The 24,096-nt window shown below is 44.7% G+C and overlaps 1 protein-coding gene across 1 annotated transcript in view; it reads right to left on the bottom strand.

The window, feature by feature from the left end:
• The window catches only part of LOC143984131 (C4b-binding protein alpha chain-like), a gene marked incomplete in the record, with an annotated part of 258,170 nt that extends 238,594 nt beyond the window's left edge, over nucleotides 1-19,576 (bottom strand). The window contains 2 exon segments of the mRNA XM_077484441.1: nucleotides 1,807-1,926; nucleotides 19,444-19,576. Coding sequence (XP_077340567.1) covers nucleotides 1,807-1,926; nucleotides 19,444-19,528 — 205 coding nt within the window.
• Nucleotides 19,577-24,096: the final 4,520 nt, after the last annotated feature.

The following is a 24,096-nucleotide window of genomic DNA, read 5'->3' on the forward strand; positions in this document are numbered from 1 at the left end:
TAGTTCATTCTTGAGCTGCGCTCCTGTGAATATACATTTGAGTCACACAGAGCGTAGCTCGGCCCTGCCCCCTCATTGGCTGCGATTTATAGCCACAGAAGCCAACGGTACCCACTGCTGCGTGAGCCAATGAAAAAAAGATTTGGGAGAGCCACTGCTCTCATGCAGATTGAATTGGGGCTCAGATAAGTATAAGGGGGGCTGAGGAAGGAGCTGCACCCAAAAGGTTTTTTAACTCTGTCCTTAAAACAAAAAAAAAAAAAAAAAAACACAGACAAAATTACCAAGATATCCTTCATTTATCTCAGTAGTGAGAGCGGTGATTCCTCAACACTGGAGATAAAGAACTGTCCCATCTTTAGCAGAACGGGCAATAGAACAAAAATTCTATTATGGAATTGAAAAAAAAGCCATCACAAGAAAATGACAGTTGGAACAGTATAGAAACACCTGAAATATGTCAATGTTCAGAAATGTACAGGCATTTAACAAATTGATTTTTGGCAAATATCTGAGTCTAGAAGAACACAAGCCTGTCTCTGTATGCCCACCCCACTGCTTTTTACCCGACTATACAAGTTGGTATATAGATTAGTAGATATTACATTTAAGTCTATATAGGCACTTGCCATTTAAAAAATTTAGCATACAATAGAAGTGCTGGACCTGGGGGGAATAAAAACAAACCAAAACAGACAGAACAATGGACAATAGAACAATAAGATCCCATTTCCATTCAAAGAGAGGACAAAAATCTCAGACAGTCTTTTGTAATCCCAAGATCAGCTTCTAGTTCTCGCACTGAGAGTCGCCAATCCTTGTTTATTGCAGCCTATACACATTCAACATTCTCAGGTGCTCCGCTTGTTGCAGGCCTTCCAGAACGTGGATGACTTTCAACAGATTCTCAACCAGCTTTGAAGCATTTGCACCAAACTTATTTTCACTGCACTCATTGCTGTTGCCATGTCTTTTCTTACACTGGGGTGTTGGGGATGTCAGCGTTAAAGCAGTGCTATTTTTAGCGGCCTTTTACCGCCATTTTTGCGGCACTTTTTTGCCGCTAGCCGGGCCATTTTTCTTCCAATAAAAAACGACCTGCACATTTGCGACTAGTTATGGTGCTTTCGAATCCTATTTTCCATACGGCAAGAGCTGGATGTGCAGACTATAAAATTTTAAGTGTACGTGAACACAACGTCCAATCTTCGTATAATTAGAAATGGTTCGGAAATGAAAGAACACATACAAACAATTCAACACATTACATCACTTCCAAAGTTGAATTCTATGAGAATTTTCGTATAGGGAGTAACCTCTTCACTTTCACCATGAGACCAACATGCAAAAAAAATAAAAAGGGGGGGGGGGGGGGGGGGGGGAATGAAGAACAGTCGTCCGAAAATCCGATTGCGTGTTAACAGCCTTCCGAATCACCCAAATATTATCCGTAGAGGAATGTTCAAGCACAAAATTTGATGCAGATTCATTGCTCTACTCACTCAGTCATCTCTCTGCTAGGGGGTTCTCGGCTGTTAATTGGATAGATTGATAGCAGAGCAGCCATTGGCTCCCGCTTCCGTCAATCAAATCCAATTATGTGGCCGCCGGGGGGCAGGGCAGAGTCCTGCATTTGGCGTCTAAGAAACACACGAAGATTTAGAGTCACTTTAATGATGCATTCATAAAATTGGCTAAAATTAAAAAAAATTCTAAGTAGGCATAGGAACAAAAGTTAGATTATCATACATACACACACACACACACACACACACACACACACACCTTACCCCCCAAGCCACTTACCATAACTAGCAGCAATGAAGGCTGAAAGGCATAGAAGTAAATAACCCCAATGGTCTCCTACAATGTTCTTCTGAGGAAACATGAAGACTGATGATGAATGATGACTATGACGACAATTTACTGATTGAAGAAAGGAAAAAAATAAAAAATAAATTCAATATCACGATTGGCTCAAAAAGTTAAGTAATAACAATAGTTTTTTTTTACCACAATGGCCATTATTTTTAGCACTCATAGCCAATGACAGCTGCAAAAGAAAACGACATGACTGAAGTCAACTCAGATTCTGGAAAATATACCAAACGCAAAACGAATGCTCTATTATTTCTGTGTAAATTACTTAGCTTCCAATAACGATATTAAAATTGTGTATTTGCAAGAAAATAATCTATCCTTCACATTTTTGTAAATATTTTATTCTATCTTTTCATATGACACTTTGCTACAATGTAAAGTAGCGAGCATACAGCTTGTATAACAGTGTAAATTTGCTGTCAGCCATTAACCAAATGCCGACTGGTGTTGTAAAATTTCCTGCGACTTATGAAAAACCCTCACACCATCACTTCCGGTGCGGCTCCGTCACTGAAACAGCTGACGACGGGCCTTTACTGTGCATGCACCAAGTCCGTGATATTAACCACTTGAGACCCGCGCTATAGCCGAATGACGGCTACAGCGCAGATCTCCTTTGCCGGGAGACGTCTATTGACGTCGTCCCGTGCACGAGCGGCCTGCGTGCCCCCTGAGGGGCGCGCTCTGTGATCGGCGAGTTCGAGACTCGCCTGATTACCGATCCGAGCAAGGGGGGGGGGGGGGGGGGTCGATCCTGACACCTTATTACGTGATCAGCCGTCAGCCAATGACAGCTGATCATGTGATACAACGGAGCCGGTAATCGGCTATTATTGCTCCTCGCGCTGACAGCGCGAGGAGAAAAAAAAAAGAGCCGATCACCGGCGGCCGTGATCGGGACATCAGTCCCGATCACGGCCAGCCCTGCCAGTGCCCACCTGCCCCCTGCCAGTGCCCACATCATTAAAAAATAAGTGCCCCCATCAGTGCCCACAATCTGCCTCAAAGGTGCTGCACCCCAGTGCCACATATCCATGCCCATCAGTGTCATCTACCAGTGCCCATCAGTCCCATCCATCAGTGGTACCTATCAGTGCCCCTTAGTGCCACCCATCCATGCCATCTTATCAGTGCCGCCTTAACTATGCCTATCAGTGCAGCCTATCAGTGCCGCCTCATCAGCGCACTTCAATGAAGGAGAAAAATTACCCGTTTGCAAAATTTTATAACAAACTATTAAACATGATTTTTTTTTGCATCATTTTGTTTGTTTAGCAAAAAATAAAACTCCCAGCTGTAATTAAATACCACCAAAAGAAAGCTCTATTTGTGGGGAAAAAAATAAATGATAAAAATTTAATTTGGGTACAGTGTTGTATGCCCGCCCAATTGTCATTCAAAGTGCATCAGCGCTGAAAGCTGAAAATTTGTCTGGGCAGGAGAGGGGTTTAAGTGCCCAGTAAGCAAGTGGTTAACAGCGCATGCGCAGGATGTTTATTTAAGCGGTGGATAAAAAAAATTCTACACTCAAGTGGACGGAGACTTGCGGGTGAGCGGAGCTGAACAGATGCTTAGAACGTCAGCAGCAGCCCCGCCCACCCCACTAACATGCCCCTGAATCGCGCATGCGCGGGATCTTTATTTATGGTCGAGAAAAATTATGCACTCAAGCACATTCTTATTGGTGCTGAAAATTGATAGACCCGGGCGGGCGATGGCTTTATTATATCATTGGCAGCACCAATATGCAGTGTATTTATTAAATCAGCAGAATATGGGCACAGTGTCTGCGTTTGGAATGATCACAGCCGATTGCGTGGTAAACGGCCAATGGCTGTTTACCAGCATCAGTGGCGAGCAGTGTTCCCGGTGTTGTAAAATTTCCTGCGACTTATGAAAACATCTCACCCCGTCACTTCCAGGGCGGCTCCGTCCCTGAAACAGCTGACGGCGGGCCTTTACCGCGCATGCGCCAATTCCCTGACATTAACAGCGCATGCGCAGTATATTTTCACAGTGGAGAAAAACTCTAGCCTCAAGTGGGCGGAGACTTGCGGGTGGGCGGAGCTGAACAGATGGTTAGAACGTCAGCAGCAGCCCCGCCCACCCAACGATTTTCTTCACTGGTCAAGAAAAATTATGGCTTCAAGCTGTTATTAGCGCATGCGCGGGATATTTGTTCAGCGGTCGACCAAAATTATGGACTCAAGCGGGCGGAGACTTGCTGGGAGGGAGAGGTGGAGCGGAGCCCAGCAAACGCCACCTCACGGCGCCCAGCAAACGCCACCTCACCATGCTATCAAATACAGCCACTGTACCCATCAATTGCTGCCAGATTGTCAAGCCGTAGCTGTGCTCCCTGGGGTTATGCGGATCACCCATCTGTGCTGCTGGAGGGAGCCCAGATGGGCATAAATGAGGGACCTGCATGTCATGGTAAGTGAGACCATCCCATATCCCACTCCATCTTTCCCGAGAACAGGGACCCCCTTCCAACCCCCCCCCCCGGGGACAGGGGCCCCATGTCACCTAGGGACCCCATCTGCCCTGGGGACACTGTCCCCAAACGCAGACATTGTGCCCATATTCTGCTGATTTAATAAATACACTGCATATTCTGCTGATTTAATAAATGCACTGCATATTGGTGCTGCCGATGATATAATAAAGCCATCGCCCGCCCGGGTCTATCAATTTTCAGCACCAATAACAATGTGCTTGAGTGCATCATTTTTCTCAACCATAAACAAAGATCCCGCGCATGCGCGATTCAGGGGCATGTTAGTGGGGTGGGCGGGGCTGCTGCTGACGTTCTAAGCATCTGTTCAGCTCCGCCCACCCGCAAGTCTCCGCCCACGAGTGTAGAATTTTTATCCACCGCTTAAATAAACATCCTGCGCATGCGCCGTTAATATCACGGACTTGGCGCATGCGCAGTAAAGGCCCGCCGTCAGCTGTTTCAGTGACGGAGCCGCACCGGAAGTGACGGGGTGAGGGTTTTTCATAAGTCGCAGGAAATTTTACAACACCGGGCGATAGCCAAAAGATGGCTACAGCACAGTCGGCTTATTCTGGGAGGGCGTCCATGGATGTCCTCACAGAATCTTGCTCCCGCGTGCCCCCTGGGGCGTGCATTCAGGAACATCAATGACCGCTGGTTCCTGAGGACCCAGTGCATCATGGGTCACGTTAAATGGCCGCTGATAGCCGTTTACCACATGATCGCTGTCAAATGATAGCGCAATCACATGTAAACAAACCGCCGTCACGTCTGGTTCCTCTCAACCCTCCTCGTACCGATCGGTACAGAGAAGGGAAGAGATCAAGTGCTGCAGCGCTGTGGGCTGGATGTGCAGTGCCCACCTTGCTGATATATGCCTACTCCAGCACTAATCCATGCATACTCAGCAATACTAATCCATGCTCGGCCATCTCATCCACACTCGGCTATACCCACCCAGTGTAATAGGTAAATTAAAATTAGATTTGAAATGTATGCCCCTACAACACCTGATGGTGCTCCGTGCATGCTGGGCCTCTGTATGTGGCCAAGCTGTGTAAAAGTCTCACACATGTGGTATCGTTATACTCAGGAGGAGAAGGAGAATCTATTTTGGGGTGTCATTGTTGGCATGTACATGCTAGAGATATTGTAAAAATTGAAAACTGTGTGGGAAAAAACACACAAACACACACACGTTCGAAAGACTTGATATGCCTCAAATTATACGTTGCAGTGTTTTATTTCCATAGTGGGGTAATTTTTGGGGTGTTTATTGTCCTGTGCTCCAGGGCCTTCAAAAGTGCAAGAGGTAGATGAGTAATTTATGCTCCTAAAATGCCTGATGGCGCTCCCTGCATGTTGGGCCTCCATATGTGGCCACACTGTGTAAAAGTCTCACACGTCGTATCTCCATACTCCGGAGAAGTAGTAGAAAGTATTTTGGGGTGTAATTTGTGGTATGCATATGCTATGTGTCAGAAATAACCCGATAATGACACTTTAGTGGAAATTTTTTTTTTTTTTATGAATTTTGCAAAGAATTGTGGGGGGGGGGGGGGGGGGGGGAGAGAGAGACAACTTAAAAAAAATAAAAACAACAACATCTTTCTAAATACCTTTCAATGTCTACTTTCCAAAAAGGGGTCATTTGGGGGGTATTTGTACTGTGCTGGCTTATTAGGGTCTTAAGAAATTAGATAAGCCATCAGTATTTCAGGTGTGATCAATTTTCAATGGATTGCCACTATAACTTTCACAAAGACCAAATATACACAAAATTTCGATCATTTTTACCAAAGATATGTAGCAGTATAAAATTTGGCCAAAATGTATTATGTAAAATTACTAATTTGCTCAATTTTATAGCAAAGTTTTTTTTGTTTTTACAGAATTTTCGGTCTTTTTTTCCCACAAAAATAAAGGACAAAAACTACATATGGGTACAGTGTTGCATGAGTAATTGTCTTTCAAAGTGTGATGCCAGCCGATTAGACATTAATGGCTGTGTGTTGAGTTATTTTGAGGGGACAACAAATTTACACTGTTATACAAGCTGTATACTCACTACTTTGCTACGAATGTAAAGTGTCATTTCTTCAGTGTTGTCACATGAAAATATAATAAAATATTTACAAAAATGTAAGGGTGTGTACTCACTTGTGAGATACTGTATAGCCAGAGTTAATATTATAAAAGGTAAAGGCTCCTTCACACTTGCAGTTGGTAGAGGGTGCTAAAACACTGTGGTTGTGCCCGGCTTTTGCTGTCCCTCCCCAACCCATACTTCCTTAAGCTGAAGAGGTGTACACATGCTACAGCCGCAAGGCTTTTTACATGGCAACAGCAGGTAGTATAGCTCCGATTGCTTTTAGCAGGCATAGCAAAAAAAACACCCCACAAAAAACACACACTAAAGTAATGTGTTTGTATAAGTGAGCTGTTTTCAGAATTAAGCAATCACATTCAAACTCATGTTAAATAGGAGTCGGTACACACCTGCCATCATGTAAAGTGCCTCTGATTAACCCCAAATAAAGTTCAGCTGTTCTAGTAGATCTTGCCTGTCATTTTCTTAGTCGCATCCTATAGCAAAAGCCATGGTCCTCAGAGAACGTCCAAAGCATCACAGGAATCTCACTGTTAAAAGGTCTCCGTCAGGAGAAGGGTACAAAAGAATTTCCAAGGCATTAGATATACCATGGAGAAAATATGGCACAACATTGACATTACCAAGAACTGGTGAGCCCCCAAAATTGATGAAGACAAGAAAACTGGTCAGGGAGGTTGCCAAGAAGCCTACAGCAACATTAAAGAAGCTGCAGGAATATCTGGCAAGCACTGGCTGTGTGGTACATGCGACAACAACCTTCCTTATTCTTCATATATGTCTGGGCTATGGGGTAGAGTGGCAAGACAGCAGCCTATTTTTTTTTTGGCGAAGGAAAAACATCCAATCTTGCTAAATTTCACAAAAACACATCTGAAGTCTCCCAAAAGCATGTGGCAAACTGTTATGGTCTGATGAAATCAAGGTTGAATTTTTTGGCCATAATTCCAAAAGATATACGTTTGGTGGGAAAAACAACGCTGCACATCACCAAAAGAACACCATACCCACAGTAAAGTATGGTGGTGGCAGCATCATGCTTTGGGGCTGCTTTTCTTCAGTTGGAACACAGGCCTTAGTTAAGGTAGAGGGAATTATGAACAGTTCCAAATACCAGTCAATATTTGTCAGAAAACCTTCAGGCTTCTGCTAGAAAGCTGAACATGAAGAGTAACGTAACCTTTCAGCATAACAATGACTCAAAGCATACATCCAAGACAAAGGAATGGCTTCACCAATAGAAGAGTAAAGTTTTGGAATGACCCAGTCAGAGCCCAGACCTGAATCTGATTGAAAATACATGAGGTGATCTGAAGAGGGCTGTGCAAAGGAGATGCCCTCGTAAAACAGATTTTGAGTTTTTGCAAAGAGTGGGCAAATGTTGCCAAGTCAAGTTGTGCCATGCTGATAGACCCAAAAAGTACCCAATAAGCGCCGAGTGCTGTAACAACATCAAAAGGTGATTCAACAAAATATTAGTTTAAGGGTGCGCACACCTATGCAACCATATTTTATTTTTTATTTTCCTTCCCTCCACCTAAAAGATTTCAGGTCGTTGTTGTACAGTTTATAGGTCACATAAAAAAAAAAAAAAAAGTGGAAAAAGTTCTGAAATTTTTTTTATCATTTTGCCTCAATTTTTTTTACATCACAGAAACTAGACTTTTTATATCCACTGTATGTTAATGTCAACAGACCCGTTATAGAGTTCACTGGAATGCAGAAAGAAAGACTTTCCCGTTTTAGTTTATTGCCAAGCACAATAAAAGGTTTTACAAGCATTTGTTTGGGTCTATGTTTGAGTAAAACACATTACTAATAAGTGAGTCATTTAACAGGAACAGTATTTACAGCATGAGGCAGAGCTATCAGAGCCATGCATCACCACCGGTTGCGCAAGCAGGGTAGGGTAGTGACCAGAGGCGTTGTTGTTAGGTCTAAAATATACGTGGTTACATATCTCACTGCAGATCCCCCCGTATATTAGGGTCCCCAAAAAGCCCCCCTCATTACATCAGGGTCCCCAGGGCTCAGGAGTGCGCTACATAAAGAATGCAGCTCACTCGTGCCCAGCAATGCAGCCTCAGCCATGCCGGAGGTCAGAGAGAAGACTGAGGAGAGCCAGATGGATCGTCACACATGCTAGCTTCTCCAGCAGTGTCAGCTTTAATTAGCCGGGTGCCTGCCATCACTTAAGTCCCACCTCCTGGATCGGCAGCACATGTCCCGGCATTGGACAAGTGTGCTGTCTGTCAAAGGAGCAATACCAGGGAGGTAGGACTTTGTGACAGCGAGCATCCGGCGATTCAAAATTAAAGCTGACAGCAGGAGACCTTGGCCTGACACCCGCCAGTGTGTGGCCCCCGGTGGGCAAGCCACCCCCCGGTCACCCTAGAGACTCGGGGCTATGGGCCCAGAAACTACCACCTAGCGACGCCGCTGGTAGCAACAGGCCCCTTGCGTTTGTGCCGTCTACCCAAATTAATGGCTTTCCAATCTCCACTAAATGTCATTCTTGACTAATCCAAACACATTTCCTGCATTGAATTGTATAGTAACTGTAGTGTCTGCCCTCATACTGTAAAGCACTGAGCAAACTGTTGGCGCTATTTAAATCCTGAATTATAATTATAAATCAGAACCAAATAGTCCTGCTTTCAAATCTGCTTGGTTTGATATATTTTCCTGGAGCATTATCCAGGAAATCCTATTTTGGGTCACTGATATATTGTCAATAGGCATTTTGCGACTAGGAAAGTGCAAAAGATGAAGGTCTGAGCATGTCTAGGAATGTCTGCAGTGTGTTCATTAATAAAGGCCTCATCTACACTGCTGCTAAAATGGACGTTTAGGAGCAGTTGGGCATTTTTTTTTCCAACTGCACCTGAACTCTACTCTATATTACCTTATCAGTACACGTACACAAGGGTCCTTTACAGTCTTTTCTAGGCAGTTAAGTATAGAGGGTTTTTTTGGAACGCAAAAAAAAAAAAAAAAAAAAATAAAAAAAAAAAAAAAAAAAAAAAAAAAAAACAACACATGTTTTTTTGGTTTCAGTTACAAAACTTTGTAAATAAGTAAGTTTTCTCCTTCACTGACAGGGCTGCAGTGACAGGCACTGATAAGGCGGCACCAATGAAGTGGCATGGATGGGCACTGATAGGCAGCATTGTAATTTAAAGTTTTATAGGGATGGATGCCAGTGCCAAACAATGCATGCCAATCAGTGATGCCCATTATGGGCACTGGCTGGCATCCCTGGTGGTTTAGGGGGCATACCTGGTGCTGGGCATCTCCTGGTGGTCTGGTGGTCCAGTGTGGGCATCCTTCGTGGGGGCTGTGCTGATAATCGCTCAGCACAGACCCCCCCCCCCCCCATCAGAGGAGCAGCCAATAATCTCTCCTCTACTCACGTCTGACAGACGCGAGTGAGGAAAAGCCAATCACCGACTCTTCCTATTTACACTGATCAGCCGTGATTGGACATGGCAAAGAGTCTCCGTCGGACTCTTTACCGAGATCGTAGTTGCCGGGTGTCAGACTGACACCCTGCAACAACGATCGCCGCGATGCGCGCCCCCCGGCTTAATATCCTTATCACGTCATATGACGTCCGGTCAGGATATAACCACCACTTTGCCACCGTCATTTTGCTATATGGCGGGCGGCAAGTGGTTAAACACAAACATGGCAAAACTGACATCTTAAAAACGTGGGTTACCATCTGTCAAGTTATATTGTTCAGGCGAGACTGTTGTAAAAACATCCCGTGTACATGAAGCCTTAAGAGAGCAGTGTGGTGTTTTTTGGTACATGAACACTTGTGATGAAATGAAGCACAGGACATACCCTGGTCCACGATCTTTTGATTTTGGGGGCAAATCCATCAGATGTGAAACGTATTTCCCACCGGTCCACATCCTTTAAAGCAGGGGGGGTCTCGAACTCAAAAATTACCTGAGGGCCACATGACAAGCTTTCATATCCCATGGGGGCCGCATGCAAACTTTTTCCTTGCATGTCCCCCTCAGATCTACAGTGACTGCACTTTCAAGTAAACCTGCAGTGCAATGTAAATTTGCCTTTAGTAAATAACCCCCAATGTGTGTATATTTGTGTGCTGAGCTTACAGTTCCCCTTCTGAGAACTATTAACCGCCAGCACCGATGTCAGAAAACGCATTATTAATCCCAGCACTGATGTCAGCAAAACGCATTATTATATAGGGGTGCACCAAATGGGTTTTTTGGTGCCGAAACCGATACCGAAAATGAAAAATACACTAGGCCGAAAACCGATACCGAAACAGCACCGATACCGAAAATGACTGTTTTTAAAAAATATTTTCATACATCAGATGGTCAGAGACTGCAGGCATGCTACAGGAGCTGGTCAGAGACTGCAGGCATGCTACAGGAGCTGGTCAGAGACTGCAGGCATGCTACAGGAGCTGGTCAGAGACTGCAGGCATGCTACAGGAGCTGGTCAGAGACTGCAGGCATGCTACAGGAGCTGGTCAGAGACTGCAGGCATGCTACAGGAGCTGGTCAGAGACTGCAGGCATGCTACAGGAGCTGGTCAGAGACTGCAGGCATGCTACAGGAGCTGGTCAGAGACTGCAGGCATGCTACAGGAGATCAATGCAGCCTCACTGTGCCAGCAGCCTACCAGTGCCCGCCATGTAGCCTGCCTGTGCCTCACCAGTGCATATAAACATACACATATAAAAAACGCGTGCATACACACACACATAAAACATACATGCGCACATACATACATATATAGACAGTCTTTTTTTTTAAATTGGCAGCTGCAGCTCTTCATTAATCTCCATGCTGGGTACTGCACTCTAGGGGGAGGCAGAGAGCACAGCACACACTGCTAGACGCCTCTGCTTTGGTTTCACTTTCACAGTGAACATCGTGCCCAGCTCCTGCACAGCCGATTTACACATCGGCTGAGGAGACATATGCAGCCACCGCTGTGGAGAGGGGGACTTTAGAGCGAGACCCCACAGGCTGACTGCAGCATAGGTGAGGAGGGAGGGGAGCAGGAGAGCTAAAGATAGAAGGACACCCCCCCGTGATGGGCGGCACCGGGGGCGGGGCCAAGCCCCGCCCCATTTTCGGCACCAGTATCGGCGGAAATTCTCTTTCGGCTTTTTGCCGAAAGGGCCATTTTCGGCCGATATGTTTCGGCGGCCGAAATTTCGGTGCATCCCTAATTATTAACCCATCATTACCCCCATACTGCACAAATACCCCAGCCACCCCACTAAGGACTTGCCTCAGTGTGATGGCTCACTCACCTCTCCTGTCAGCTCCTGGCTTACACACGCCTAGTGACAGGGCACCCAGAAAAGGACACAATCTCCTACCCTGAGGTGGCAGCAGGAGCGGTCACCAGTGCATAGGTGGGCGGGGCGATGGGCATATCCTTTCTCCGCTCCTTCCTCCGCTCTGTTCTCTCTCTGGGCTGCAGCAGTGTGCAGCAGAGAGGACACAGGAGACCGAGACAAAGCTCTTTCCACCACAGAGCTCCCCCTCTGTGGTGCACACCCGTCCAGGATCGCCACTGTGGGCCATTTATAACTTATATATAAATTTGGTTGGTGGAGGTTGTTAAAAACAACCAATATACTACCGAGATGGCTTCCCGCTGTTACACATCCTGTGTGCATCTATTCTCAAAAAAAAAAAGGTTCTTCCGTGTTTCAATTTACGGAACACAAGTGGAAAAATTGGTGCACGTGGCAAGTTTCTGGAGGGGGCAACTCAAGTGTTTGGGAGAAGGATCCTTGAGTTCAGATGCCTTTATGATCTAGAAAAATGTCCTATCCTGTATAAACCCTTAAATTATCCACCACTTAAACAGGTAGGAATGTAGACCAAGGGTAAATGCAGATTTGTTAAGAAAGACTTTTTTTTAAATGCACCGCACATAAAGTACACCTAATATGCACAGTTGAGAACTGAGCCTAAAAGGAGTAGTATCTTGATCCAGATAATTTATCCGGCTGCCCTTGTAGGGATTAGGAAGCAACTGTTTTTCTTCTGTTTCAAAATTGCCAACAGTTGCTCAGAGGGAGTTTTGTTCTGCAGCATTGATGCGGGAATGGCAAAAGTTTTACAAAGCTGCACTTAACCTCCATAAGTCCTTTATTAACCTTATTAGCTGAAAAATAATAAAAAAACAGTATGCAGGTACTGTAGTGACTCATTCTTAAGATAAGGTAAAAGGGAACTGTAACAATAAAAATAAAAACACCCAATCACGCAGGACTTTTTCCCAATGCTGTTTACTGCACAAAGTCCATCAATTACTTTATAGCTCAACATCTTGGCACTTATATGTCAAGTTGTAGAGGTGTGATCCTGGCGTACAGAATAAAGGCTGCCCACATTGTGCAACCACATACCCGTATTGTCTATGGGCAGGACAATACTGTACATAAATTGTCACGGAGCTGCCAGGACCACCAGTGTAGAGCGGGGATAATGATTAGAAATCAGTTGTATGACACGGGGGGGGGGGGGGGGGGGGCGCTGATGTCCCGCCTCCTGGTACTGTGATTGACAGTGCACTGTACCAATACCGGAGGGAGGTGGACATCAGCGAGATAGCTAGCGGAGGGGCGGGGACAATGGAGGGTGGATTGCTGGCAGGGAGGAGAGAGGAGGACACCTCCATGTGCAGTACAGAACGGGCAAAAACAAGGCGGAAAAATAAAATCTCATCTGAATACCTAAAAGCAGCGGTTAGTCTGGTGTGATACACACCCATAAACCAAAATATTATAACCGCGCTCTCCCATATACCAAATCCTAGTGAAAATCAACTAACATCTAAAAAATTAAAAGCAAAACATAGTAATAATAATAAACATGATATATAAACACAACTAGTGTGTGTACACTATAGACAATTAAGATCCAGTGCAAATAAGTTCATACACAGTATAAACAATTAAATTCAAACAAATAAGGAGAAATTCATTGAAATAAATATAAATAAATTCATGCAATTAATAGAAATTCATTGAAAAGCATGATACACTAAATATATAGACAGTAACATACACCCAAATAATATGTAAAGTGCTCAGAAAAAAATGTGCAAACAACAATTCCTTTAGGGATACAAACGCACGTGCCCAGTAAGCATACACAAATAGATAAATGAAAATATAAAGTATAAGCGTGGCAGTCCGTCAGATAGAAATATTTCTCCAAAGAGAATTCAGTGTAGAGCATAAACTTCCTTCACCACCACTGTGCGCTTACCAAATCCCAAAACAGGCATGTATAATCAGGAATCTCAAAAGATCACCACACCAGGACAGCATCTCATCTTTTTCCTAATCGATATCCAGCTGTCACAGGGCCCAGCTCTCTCCCAGCCTGTCTGCAGGGAAACAAAGTAGTTTTTTTTTTTTTGTTTTAAAAAAATTAAAATAAAAAACAACTACTTTGTTTCCCTGCAGACAGGCTGGGAGAGAGCTGGGCCATGTGACAGCTGGATATCGATTAGGAAAAAAAATGAGATGCTGTCCTGATCTTTTGAGATTCCTGATTATACATGCCTGTTTTGGGATTTGGTAAGCGTGCATTATTACTATTAATCAGCACAGTGGTGGTGAAGGAAGTTTATGCTCTACACTGAATTCTCTTTGGAGAAATATTTCTGACGGATTAAAACTCATACATAATGATACAAAATACACAGTGAGCCCTTGTGCGTCAAGCACCAGGGGGAGAAGAAACTACCAGAGAAGGAAGACACACTGGAATTACGATGGGGGACACTTTTCCATTCTTCATAAAGGACTTGTCAAAAACACTTTACTGGCCTCGTATGGTGGGTGGGGGTGCTCACTTGTCCTCTCCCTTTCCTGACCTGCCAGGCCGCATGCTTGGATAAGGGTCTGGTATGGAGTTATCGGGTGTTAAGGACGCGCTGGATGGCTTCCTGGCCCGTTCCTTAGCAAGCAGCAACGTACAGTGTGTGTTTTTTTATACGCCCTAGCAGTGAATAACTTATCCAGTATGGAAAAACTCCAGTCATTGTGTGAATGAGCCCTTAGTTAACAGTAGTTAACACTACTGCTGCACAATCACTGGTTATTTACATGTTTTTATGCTTCACGCGTTTTGTTTTCTGTAGGAGGATCCGACTGGTTGTTAAAGTGGATGTAAACCCGATTCATGAAATTTGAGCTGGGCACATAACTGCAGCATTTTCATATATCTCTTCAAAGCATTAGGTCCCATGGCTTTCTCTTGCTCCGTTCTTCTGTTATCAGCCTGATAACTTCTGACAAGTTCTTTGTCGACTGTGATAAAACCAGGCTGAATTTTGTGTCACGGCGTGCGCTATAAATAGGTTAGCATAGAGCTGGTCTATTCACAGCACAGCTTCGTTTCTTCTTTTCTGCCTAGGTGGAGAGGGTGTGTACGCCTTTCCTCCAGTCAGCTGTCTCATGCCGCATACACACGACCGTTTTTTTCTGTCCGAATAAACAGACAGTCTTTCCAACGGTGTTCTGTTGAAATGGACTTGCCTACACACGACGTACGATGGGACTAGAAAAAAGAAAGTTCAATAGCCAGTAGCCAATAGCTGCCCTAGCGTCGTTATTTGGCCCGTCGGAACAGCATACAGATGAACGGTTTTGTTAATAGGAATAGATTCCGTCGGAAAGATTTAACACATGTTCTATTTCTAGGTCCATCAGAATTTTCTAAAGAAAGTCAGATGAAGCCCACACACGATCGCAATATCCTCTGGAAAGTCTGACCAACAGAATCATTCTGTCAGAAAAAGGTCCGTGTATACACGGTATTACAGTATATGACAAAAAAAGCGACACCCACAGGCAAGTCAGGAAAAAGGTAATTCTAACAATACGAGCACTTTCTAAAAACAGTATATACAGATGAAAACAGCAGATATACATGTAAAAGTTATATAGGAAGATTTGTTTCATCTCGGTGTATCATCTGAGGCTGTTCACTTCACTGGGTATATGAGAGGGTTTACATCCACTTTAAACACAAAACCATACCAAAAACTGTTTGCCTTGCTTTCAGAAATGCACAGATGTAAATGGAGCCTCATTGTTTTTGTGTAAACACACCAATTTCACTTTCAGGCCCCATTCACACCTACCGTAGTAGAAGTGCACTTTTTTTAGCTTTGTTTTTCCTGTGACATGCATAAGGGAGCCCTTGATTTCAATGGACCAGACAACAAACAGGAAGTGGGCTGTATAAAGTATTTACTTACTGGCAGAGAAAAAAAAAAAAAAGTGTTTTACTAGCCCAAATTAAAAAACAACAAAGTCAGAAGATTTAGGGTCCTTTCACACGGGGCGGATCAGTTCTGATCCGCCCCGTGGATATCCGTTTGCTCAGCGGGGATCACTCCGCCGATCCCCGCTGAGCAGGGAGATGACAGGTCCGTCTCTGCACACTGCGCAGGGACAGACCTGTCACAGCGCCGCTCTCCCCTATGGGAGATCGGATGATGACGGACCGCAGTGCCCGTCGTCACCCGATCCGATGACGGATGGAAAAATAGCTTTTTCCTCCGTCACACTTTTTCGGGTCGGATGTCAGCGGACATGTCACTGCTGACATCCGACGCTCCATAGAGCTCTATGGAGCACCCGTTCAGGTCCGCCTGAAAAACTGACAGGCGGGCCTGAACGGGACATCAGTGTGAAAGGGGCCTTAATAGATGGAAAGATTAAAAAATGACTGAAGGTCCGCTTTAATGAGGTCAGCTGGTGAACTACATCTTGCATCCTAACAGTTTTCACATTCTAAGGGCCGGTGTCCTATTATATACAGTCCCCCATCGGATAGTGTCCGCACAGTACACAGATTCCGAAAATAGTGTCATATGTTAATGACGTTTCCATTTCAGCTCGCATATCGCACTGCAAACTGACAGTTTGGACATGATTCGGATCACATGTGTTCCGATTCTGGTCCGCACTGAAAAAAGGGTCCTGTGCGCGTCTGCACCACATGCGGTGGGATATCAGCCATACTATCTGTATGGATGACATCGCACCCGCCCAGACAGCGCATGTAATGTGAACATCAGTGCGCTGCGCATTACATGCGATGTCTGCCATCACAATAGTGTGAACCGGGGCTAAAGGTCCATCCAGAAAGTAATGAAGACTTGTTTTTTTTTTTTATACAACAAGCTTGACGGTGTGGTAAGGGCTGTGTAGGATATATAGAAAGCTTTATTTCTGCAAAAGAAATACAATAAAGCTATATTGCTACATAGGAGAGCTGGAATTAAGGCGGGGGGAGGGTGAACTTAGCCCTTTAAAGCCCCAAGGTACAAGACATGGAGTGTAGGCTGACATACAGAGATAATAAATTCAAGGCAAGAGAAAGAAAAGAAAGAAGGACGGGGCTGGGGGACTACTAAAGTCAAGGCAGCACATATTCATAGTATGTTGAGACACATCCCGCCGCTATGTCCAATTGGCTCAGTCAGGGTTCTAAGGGAAGTTGTTATCAGCCCACGATGGCCAGACTTTTAAGTTTAGATATATGGTCAAGCAGCTAGCCTCCATTTTATTATGGATCATAAATTGCGTTATTCTATTCTTTTGTTTCCAGGACACATAGGTTAGGCGACTTCCAGGCTTTAGTGATACTTTGTTTGGAACGCTGTGGTAACATACAAAAAGGAGTCTGAGCAACTCTACCTTTTCATAAATTGTGCTGCACCAGGTTGCATGGATGTGAAAGGGCACCATAGAAAATGAGTGGTTAGTACTTCCACCTGGCAGCTATAGGGTCATTGGTTTGAATCCCAACCACAGCACTACCTGCCTGTTCCCTGTAGTTTGCATGTTGTCCCTGCATGGGTTTCCTCCAGGTATTCCAGTTTCCTCCCAGATTTATTTTTTTCCCCGCTCCACAAAATTGTCATTTTAAATAGGTTATTTCTCTAACATGGCATGTGTATACCACAAATGACACCCCAACATACATTCCGCTACTCCTGAGTATTTTATGATACCACATGTGTGGAACTTTTCCATAGCCTGACCACTTAGAGAGGCCCAACATGCAGGGAGCACCATCACATGTTCTAGGAGCATAAATTACACATTTAACTTGTTGACTACCCATTACACTTTTGAAGTCCCTAGAGCACTAAAACAATGACACTTGGCACTAATAAGTGGCAATAATGACATGCGACACTGATAACAGATGGCACTAACATTTATTGTGGGCACTTTATTTTTTTCTCCACTAACCGCTGCAGCCGTTGATCTCTCCCTCCTCACAGCTGTCTGTGTGAGCAGAGAGAGCCGGCAATGAGAGATGATTTTACATATGAGATCACTGGACACTCAGGTTGTGCTGTAAACGGCCGCTGTGATTGGCAATTTACAGCGATCTGTGACTGGCTGTGTCCAAGGGACACGGCCAGCACAGAATTTTGCCGATGCGCTCGCGGCAGCATGTATCGCGGAAGTAAACATGAGGACGTCCAGGGATGGCCTCCCGGCAATTAGCCGTTTTTTTGGTTACTATAGCACGGGCGCCTAGTGGTTAACATTGTTGGGGGGGGGGGGGGGGAAACACACACACACACCAAAAAAGTAAACACTCTGGTATGTCTGCATGACTGGCTAAAGTGATGCCTACTATAAAGTGATTGTCAATATACTAGATACGTTTTCTAATTAAAGAGAAAGTAAACCCTAATGGGTTTACTTCCCCTTTGTCTCCCTGCAAAGGTAAAGCATAATGGACTAGTATGCATCGCATAGTAGCACATTATGTGTCACTTACCTGACACAAGAGCCAGCGATGTCACTGCTGTCCCCTGTAGTCCAGAGCATCCATCTTCTTCCGGGTATCACTGCTCCGGCCACTCACAGTGCTGGAGCAGCGATCACGTCACTCCCGCGCATGCGCAGGGGAGCCGCTACTAACAGCATACCGCCGTTAGCAGCGGTATGCTGCTAACGGCGATATTTACTAAAAGACAGTGACAGCGGCGCACCATCTCCTAAACTGTGTAGGTTTAGGAGCTATTTCTTGGACCTACAGGTAAACCTTAATCTAGACTTACCTGTAGGTCAAAGTGGTGTGTATGGGTTCACAACCACTTTAAAGTTAAACTAACTTTCTACATTTTTCTTAAAGTTTAATAAAATGTATTTGTGTGAACTGTGAAAACTAACTAGTGTCGGGTGATTGTATGTATATATATATATATATATATATATATATATATATATATATATATATATATATATATATATATATATATATACACACACACACACACACACACACACACACACACCACTGACTAATGCAGAGTTGTAATGCAAGCAGATCAGCTAAAAGTAGTTGGATCTGTATGTGCGTTATAAGTAATCAAAATTAGTTGAAAATATATAATTAATTGAACACAAACAAAAATAAAAAATTTAGTCCATAACAGCTTTAGATTTTAGCGTATATTTTTTGTGAAAAATAATAATTTTGAGACATTTTCAGGGGGGCCCTTCTAGGCTGTAAGTGTCCCTCTGATTTCCCTGGATACACATCTAAAATTGGAAGACAAGCACACACAGAACCTGATCAGGAAGGTAGAGGTTTGTGTAATCTTCCCAGATCATTCCCTGTACAGAGAACCAAAACACAGCGAGCGGTTCCGACACGTCCACAGATCTCTATAGCCACTATATAATCAGGTATAGGACAGCGCTATTTCCAGGACAATGAGCACCACCAATATGATATATATCCAACCCACACCGGCTGCTGTCGTTCTATTACTAGGCGAGGATCTGAGACAAGGACTAAGTTGCAGCCAACAATGGCCCATTGATCACACCACCATCCGTACCGCACAATAACAAGACCACAACCCGCAGTAACCTATAGAAACAACTCACCGATTTGATCCCAGACACTACAGCTCGCCTCCGCCAAATACACAACACGCACCTGTTCCCGACCTCCTCTACTCACAGCGATCATCAGTCACTCATTAAGTATGACGTCCCTACGTCACTCACCTGCACCAATCAGTGACAACAGCTGCTTTTCCTAAAGCAACCGTGACTAATGGCCTTGAAGGGTGTGACCAAGGTGTGCGGGCATGCTTGTCATCGCTTCCGTGCTCCAGTTTAGAACCATTTCCCCATCTCTGGACGATTACAGATCGCATCATTCTGTTCTCTAACAGATCAGTTTGTAGACAAGGAGGACCAGGAAGGGAAGCTGAGGATTAGCTCCACGGATATTACTTTGTGGAAGATTTTAAAAAATTTTTTTAAAAGATTTTAGCATGATACTATATCGTAGCTCCTAACTGTCCCTGATTTGGAGGGACTGTCCCTGATTGGGAGCAATGTCCCTCTTTCCTCATCATTTGTCCCTCATTTTGGTCTGATCCATGTAGTTGTATATAAAATGCACTATTTATCTTTCATACACCGTTTCCCAGTGCTAAACCTTTCATCTAATTTCGAAATTGCTGCATTTGTAAATTTCCAAAGCCAGTATAAAGGAATAGTAGTGCCCTATCATTTTTGTTTGTATAATTCTCCTTTAAGGGGGCGTGGCAGGGGGTGTGTCCCATGACAACATTCTTTTGCTAATAGGTGTCCCTCATTCCCATCTGAAAAAAAGTTGGGAGGTACCTATATAGTTTCAATGGTTGGTGCTTGGATTATCCTCCTTCGCTGGTTGGTGCCAGTCTGAGATGGTGTGATACTCATTAGTCTGGTTGGGTTCTTCTCCCTACATACAAACTGATAGATGCTGTTATGATATGTTGGGCCCCTGTCACACGGGACGGATTCCGATTATATCAGCGTGGGTGGATGACAGGTCTGTGTCCGCTCAGTTTATGCAAAGGGGACATGGACTGAGCCCGCTCTGTTCAATGGACCGAGAGGTGTAAACAGACTCCACTGTCCATTTACACCCAACTGCCCTCCAATTCGATCCGCCCTGATGGAGGAGAACTGACCCCCTTCTGTTTTTTATATTAGAGGATCGGATCGAATTGGAGATGGGCTGGTGTAAATGAATACAAGTCCCATTTACAAGCGCAGTGCCATAGGGGTGAATAGAGGGTCTGCTCAGAAAAACTGACAGGCAGACCTGATTACATCCTTCATGTGAAAGGAGTCATTGACAGTCCTGGATAGGGAGGAGCTCTGGTGTGTTCGCATGCTCCACGTGCAGAGCCCGCCAGGAAGTCAGCAAAGCTCTGCGCTAATCACAGGCAGTGAGACATTACCCGATCTCTGCAGCCGCACATCAGGGCAATGTCTCACTGCCTGCGATTAGCGCAGCGTTGCGCCAACTGCCTGGCAGACTCTGCACATAGAGTGTGCGAACGAGTAAGCATCGGCTTATAGACCCCCTCCCCTATGGTTGCCACCTCATCCCTTTAAACCCGAACACATTAATTACACAGGTTCTGTGGCTAATTAAGGTGATAATTAAACTCACTTGGTGCCTTATCTGCATTTAATTAGCCTCAGAACTTGTGTAATTCAAAGGTGTTCGGGTTTAAAGGGATGAGATGGCAACTCTACTCTCCCCGCTGCTTAAGGCTGGGTTCACACTGCTGCGGTGACGAGATCGGATGTGATTTGCACCGCACTGCAAATCACATCTGATCTCTGTGCGATGCGAGTTCAGCCATGCAGATAGTATAGCTGAATTCACATCACATCCGGCCCAAACTCGCACAGGACCCTTTTTTTGGTCCGCAGCAGAATCGGATCGCATGGGTGTTCACACCATGCGATCCAATTCCTGTCTGAGTTTGTAGATCGCACTGCGATATGCGAACTGATCTGGGGGTGTCATTAACTTTTCACTGACACTCCCAGCAGTTCGCATAGGGCAGTGTGAATTGCCGCCGGGAGGCATGCAATGCGGGAACCTGCAGCGGATTCGCAGCGTTCCCGCATTGCAGCAGTGTGAACCCAGCCTAAAGCAGAGTTCTGCTAAAAAAAAGTAAAAGACAGCAGCTACAAATACTGCAGCTGCCGACTTTTAATAATTGGGCACGTACCTGTCCCAGGGTCCAGCAATGCGGGGGAGCGAAGCCCCACTCGTGCCCCCCTCCTCTATGCGGCGCCGGCATTGTAAGTGTGCGGCGCCCGGCTGTTGCTTCACAGAACCGACAAGCACATCCTAAAAAACAGAAATTAACTGACAAGCACGAGGCTGAAAAGCGTGAATTGACACTCACCAAACTTCTACTAACACGAGATTAGCAGGAGCCCAAAGGGTGAAGCATGAGTAGTGAACTTTTTATCGGCTCATAGTACGTCTAGTACGTCACTATGTTCGTAATTGTTGGCCAACATTTGTGTGGCCGTGTGTATGGAAGACAAGTTTGAGCCAACACCCTTCGGACAGAATTCCACGGTTGGCAAAAAATCAGATCGTGTTTACGAGGCATATGAGTCCATGCACACATACTTTTAGCAGCAATAGTGTCATAGACTTTTAAGTCTCATACACACGATCAGATTTTCCACAGACAAAGCATCAGACTTTTGTCCGAAGGGTAAGTGCCAGGAACTTGTCTTGCATACAAACAGTTCACAATTGTCGGCCAACAAACACGAACGTAGTGAGGTACTACAAGGAATTTCAGCTCTTGAGCACCACCCTTTGGGCGCCTTCTGCTAATGTCGTGTTAGGTGAGCATTGATACCGAGCATGCGTGTTTGTACTTTGGACTTTTGTGTGACAGACTTGTGTACACACGATAGGAAAATATGACAACAAACTGTCCGCCGAAAATGTACTAGTCTGCCAGCCAACATTTGTTGGTGGAAAGCTGGCCAACAATTGTCTGATGGAGCGTACTAATGGTCGGATTTTAGGCAGTCTGTCATCGCACAATTCCCAGATGAAATTGGATAGTGAGTACGAGGCTTTAGAGCAGTGATTCTCAAACAGGGTTCCTCCAGTGGTTGGTAGGGGTTCCTTCAGCATTGGGCCATTTCTGCCTCTCAGATAAGTTCCCACTGACACCATTGATCTTTTTAGCTATCTGTAAGGAGGTAATTCTTCCCACTGACCATCACACTAATGTATCAGGAGTTGTAGATCTCAAATTTTTAGCAGGGGTTCCCCGAGACCAGAGAACTTTTTCAAGGGTTCCTCTGTTGAAAAGGTTGAGAAAGGCTGCTTTAGAGGCAGGAAAAAAAAAACACTGCTAGTGCCTCCAATAGCAGCAGAAAAAACGTTTGACACTTGTAAATGCGTCTAAATTAGTTTTAACGCTAGGCGCATTTAGCATTTGAGTGTTTATTCATTTCAATTGCAAGATTCAATTATTGTTCTGGCCAATGAAATGAATTAACGCCAAGTGCTTGATGCCTGTAAACGCACATAAAGCGGTCACACTTTTACAAGCATCAGGAATTTTTTTTCTGCCAAAACGCTGCTGCCAGGAGGAAAGGCTTCTAGGAAAGTTTGCAAAACATCCCGTGTGCATGAGGCCTGAAAAAAAGGGACAATGACGCTTTCTTAAAGTGTTTACAAAGGAATTGATAGAAAAAATTAATCAACTCAAAGAAAATGTACATTAAAAACTCTATAGAGACAATACTATATTACATGAATGTACCCAATAACAACTTAAAGTACATAAACCATACACATTAGGTTTACATTGCAGTTTGTCTCTTAAATCCTCATCTGCTTTCTGCGGTCAGTAAAACATTTTGGTGCGACCTTCGTACGTGTAATGTACAGTAGTGAGTCATCTCCATCTAGTGGCCGAAGTGTACCCTACTTGGTTCAATGTTCTCCCCCTAGAGCGCTACACCTCCAGAAACCTGCAAGGGGGGTTCCGCTGTTTCCACTGCCTAGGGGCCCCCGCAGAGTTTAATCCGACACAGATGTTAGGACCACACAAGGAAAAAAAGTGGCCTTTTGGGATTGTGATCCCTATCGCCCTTTTGTTTTAAAGCAAAAGAAAGAACATAGCTCTTTTTAGCCTAAAGCCCCATACAAACTATCAGATTTTCTGCTAAGTTTTTCCTTCAGGTTTACCAAAACCATGTAGTGGAAGGGCCTGCCTGATTGCATACACATTGAAACTCCTAAGGTTTGACCTCATATTATATGGTTTTGGTAAATCTGAAGGGAAAACTCAGCAGAAAATCTGATAGTGTGTATGGGGCTTTAATTATTCCTATAGGTGCAGTCCTGTGATTCGTATTCAGCTCACAGCAGGCTAAAGTGTGCTGTTGCCTGACATCACTGAGCAGAGAGATTTCACCCAGATTCCTGACTGGCAACTGGCTTGCCCCATCAGTGAGCCACTGAGAGCCTGAGACAGCCATTACCACCTCCTCCACAGCCCAGGGCTTCAGTGAGCATTGGAAGGGCAGATCACAGAGCTGATGACTGACAGTTACTGCTCCCTGCTCAGTGAAGACTGGAGAACTGAGCAATCAGGGGTCTTTGATCTCTCGGTTCTCAGTTTTATGCCCCGTACACATGGTCGGACACTCCAGCAGAAAGGGTCCAATGGAATCATTCCATCGGATATTCCGATCATG

Source organism: Lithobates pipiens, unplaced genomic scaffold (genome assembly GCF_037356315.1).
Source record: "Lithobates pipiens isolate NorthernLeopardFrog02 unplaced genomic scaffold, aLitPip1_a1.2 Scaffold_16, whole genome shotgun sequence".
In the NCBI taxonomy this organism is placed as follows: domain Eukaryota; kingdom Metazoa; phylum Chordata; class Amphibia; order Anura; family Ranidae; genus Lithobates; species Lithobates pipiens.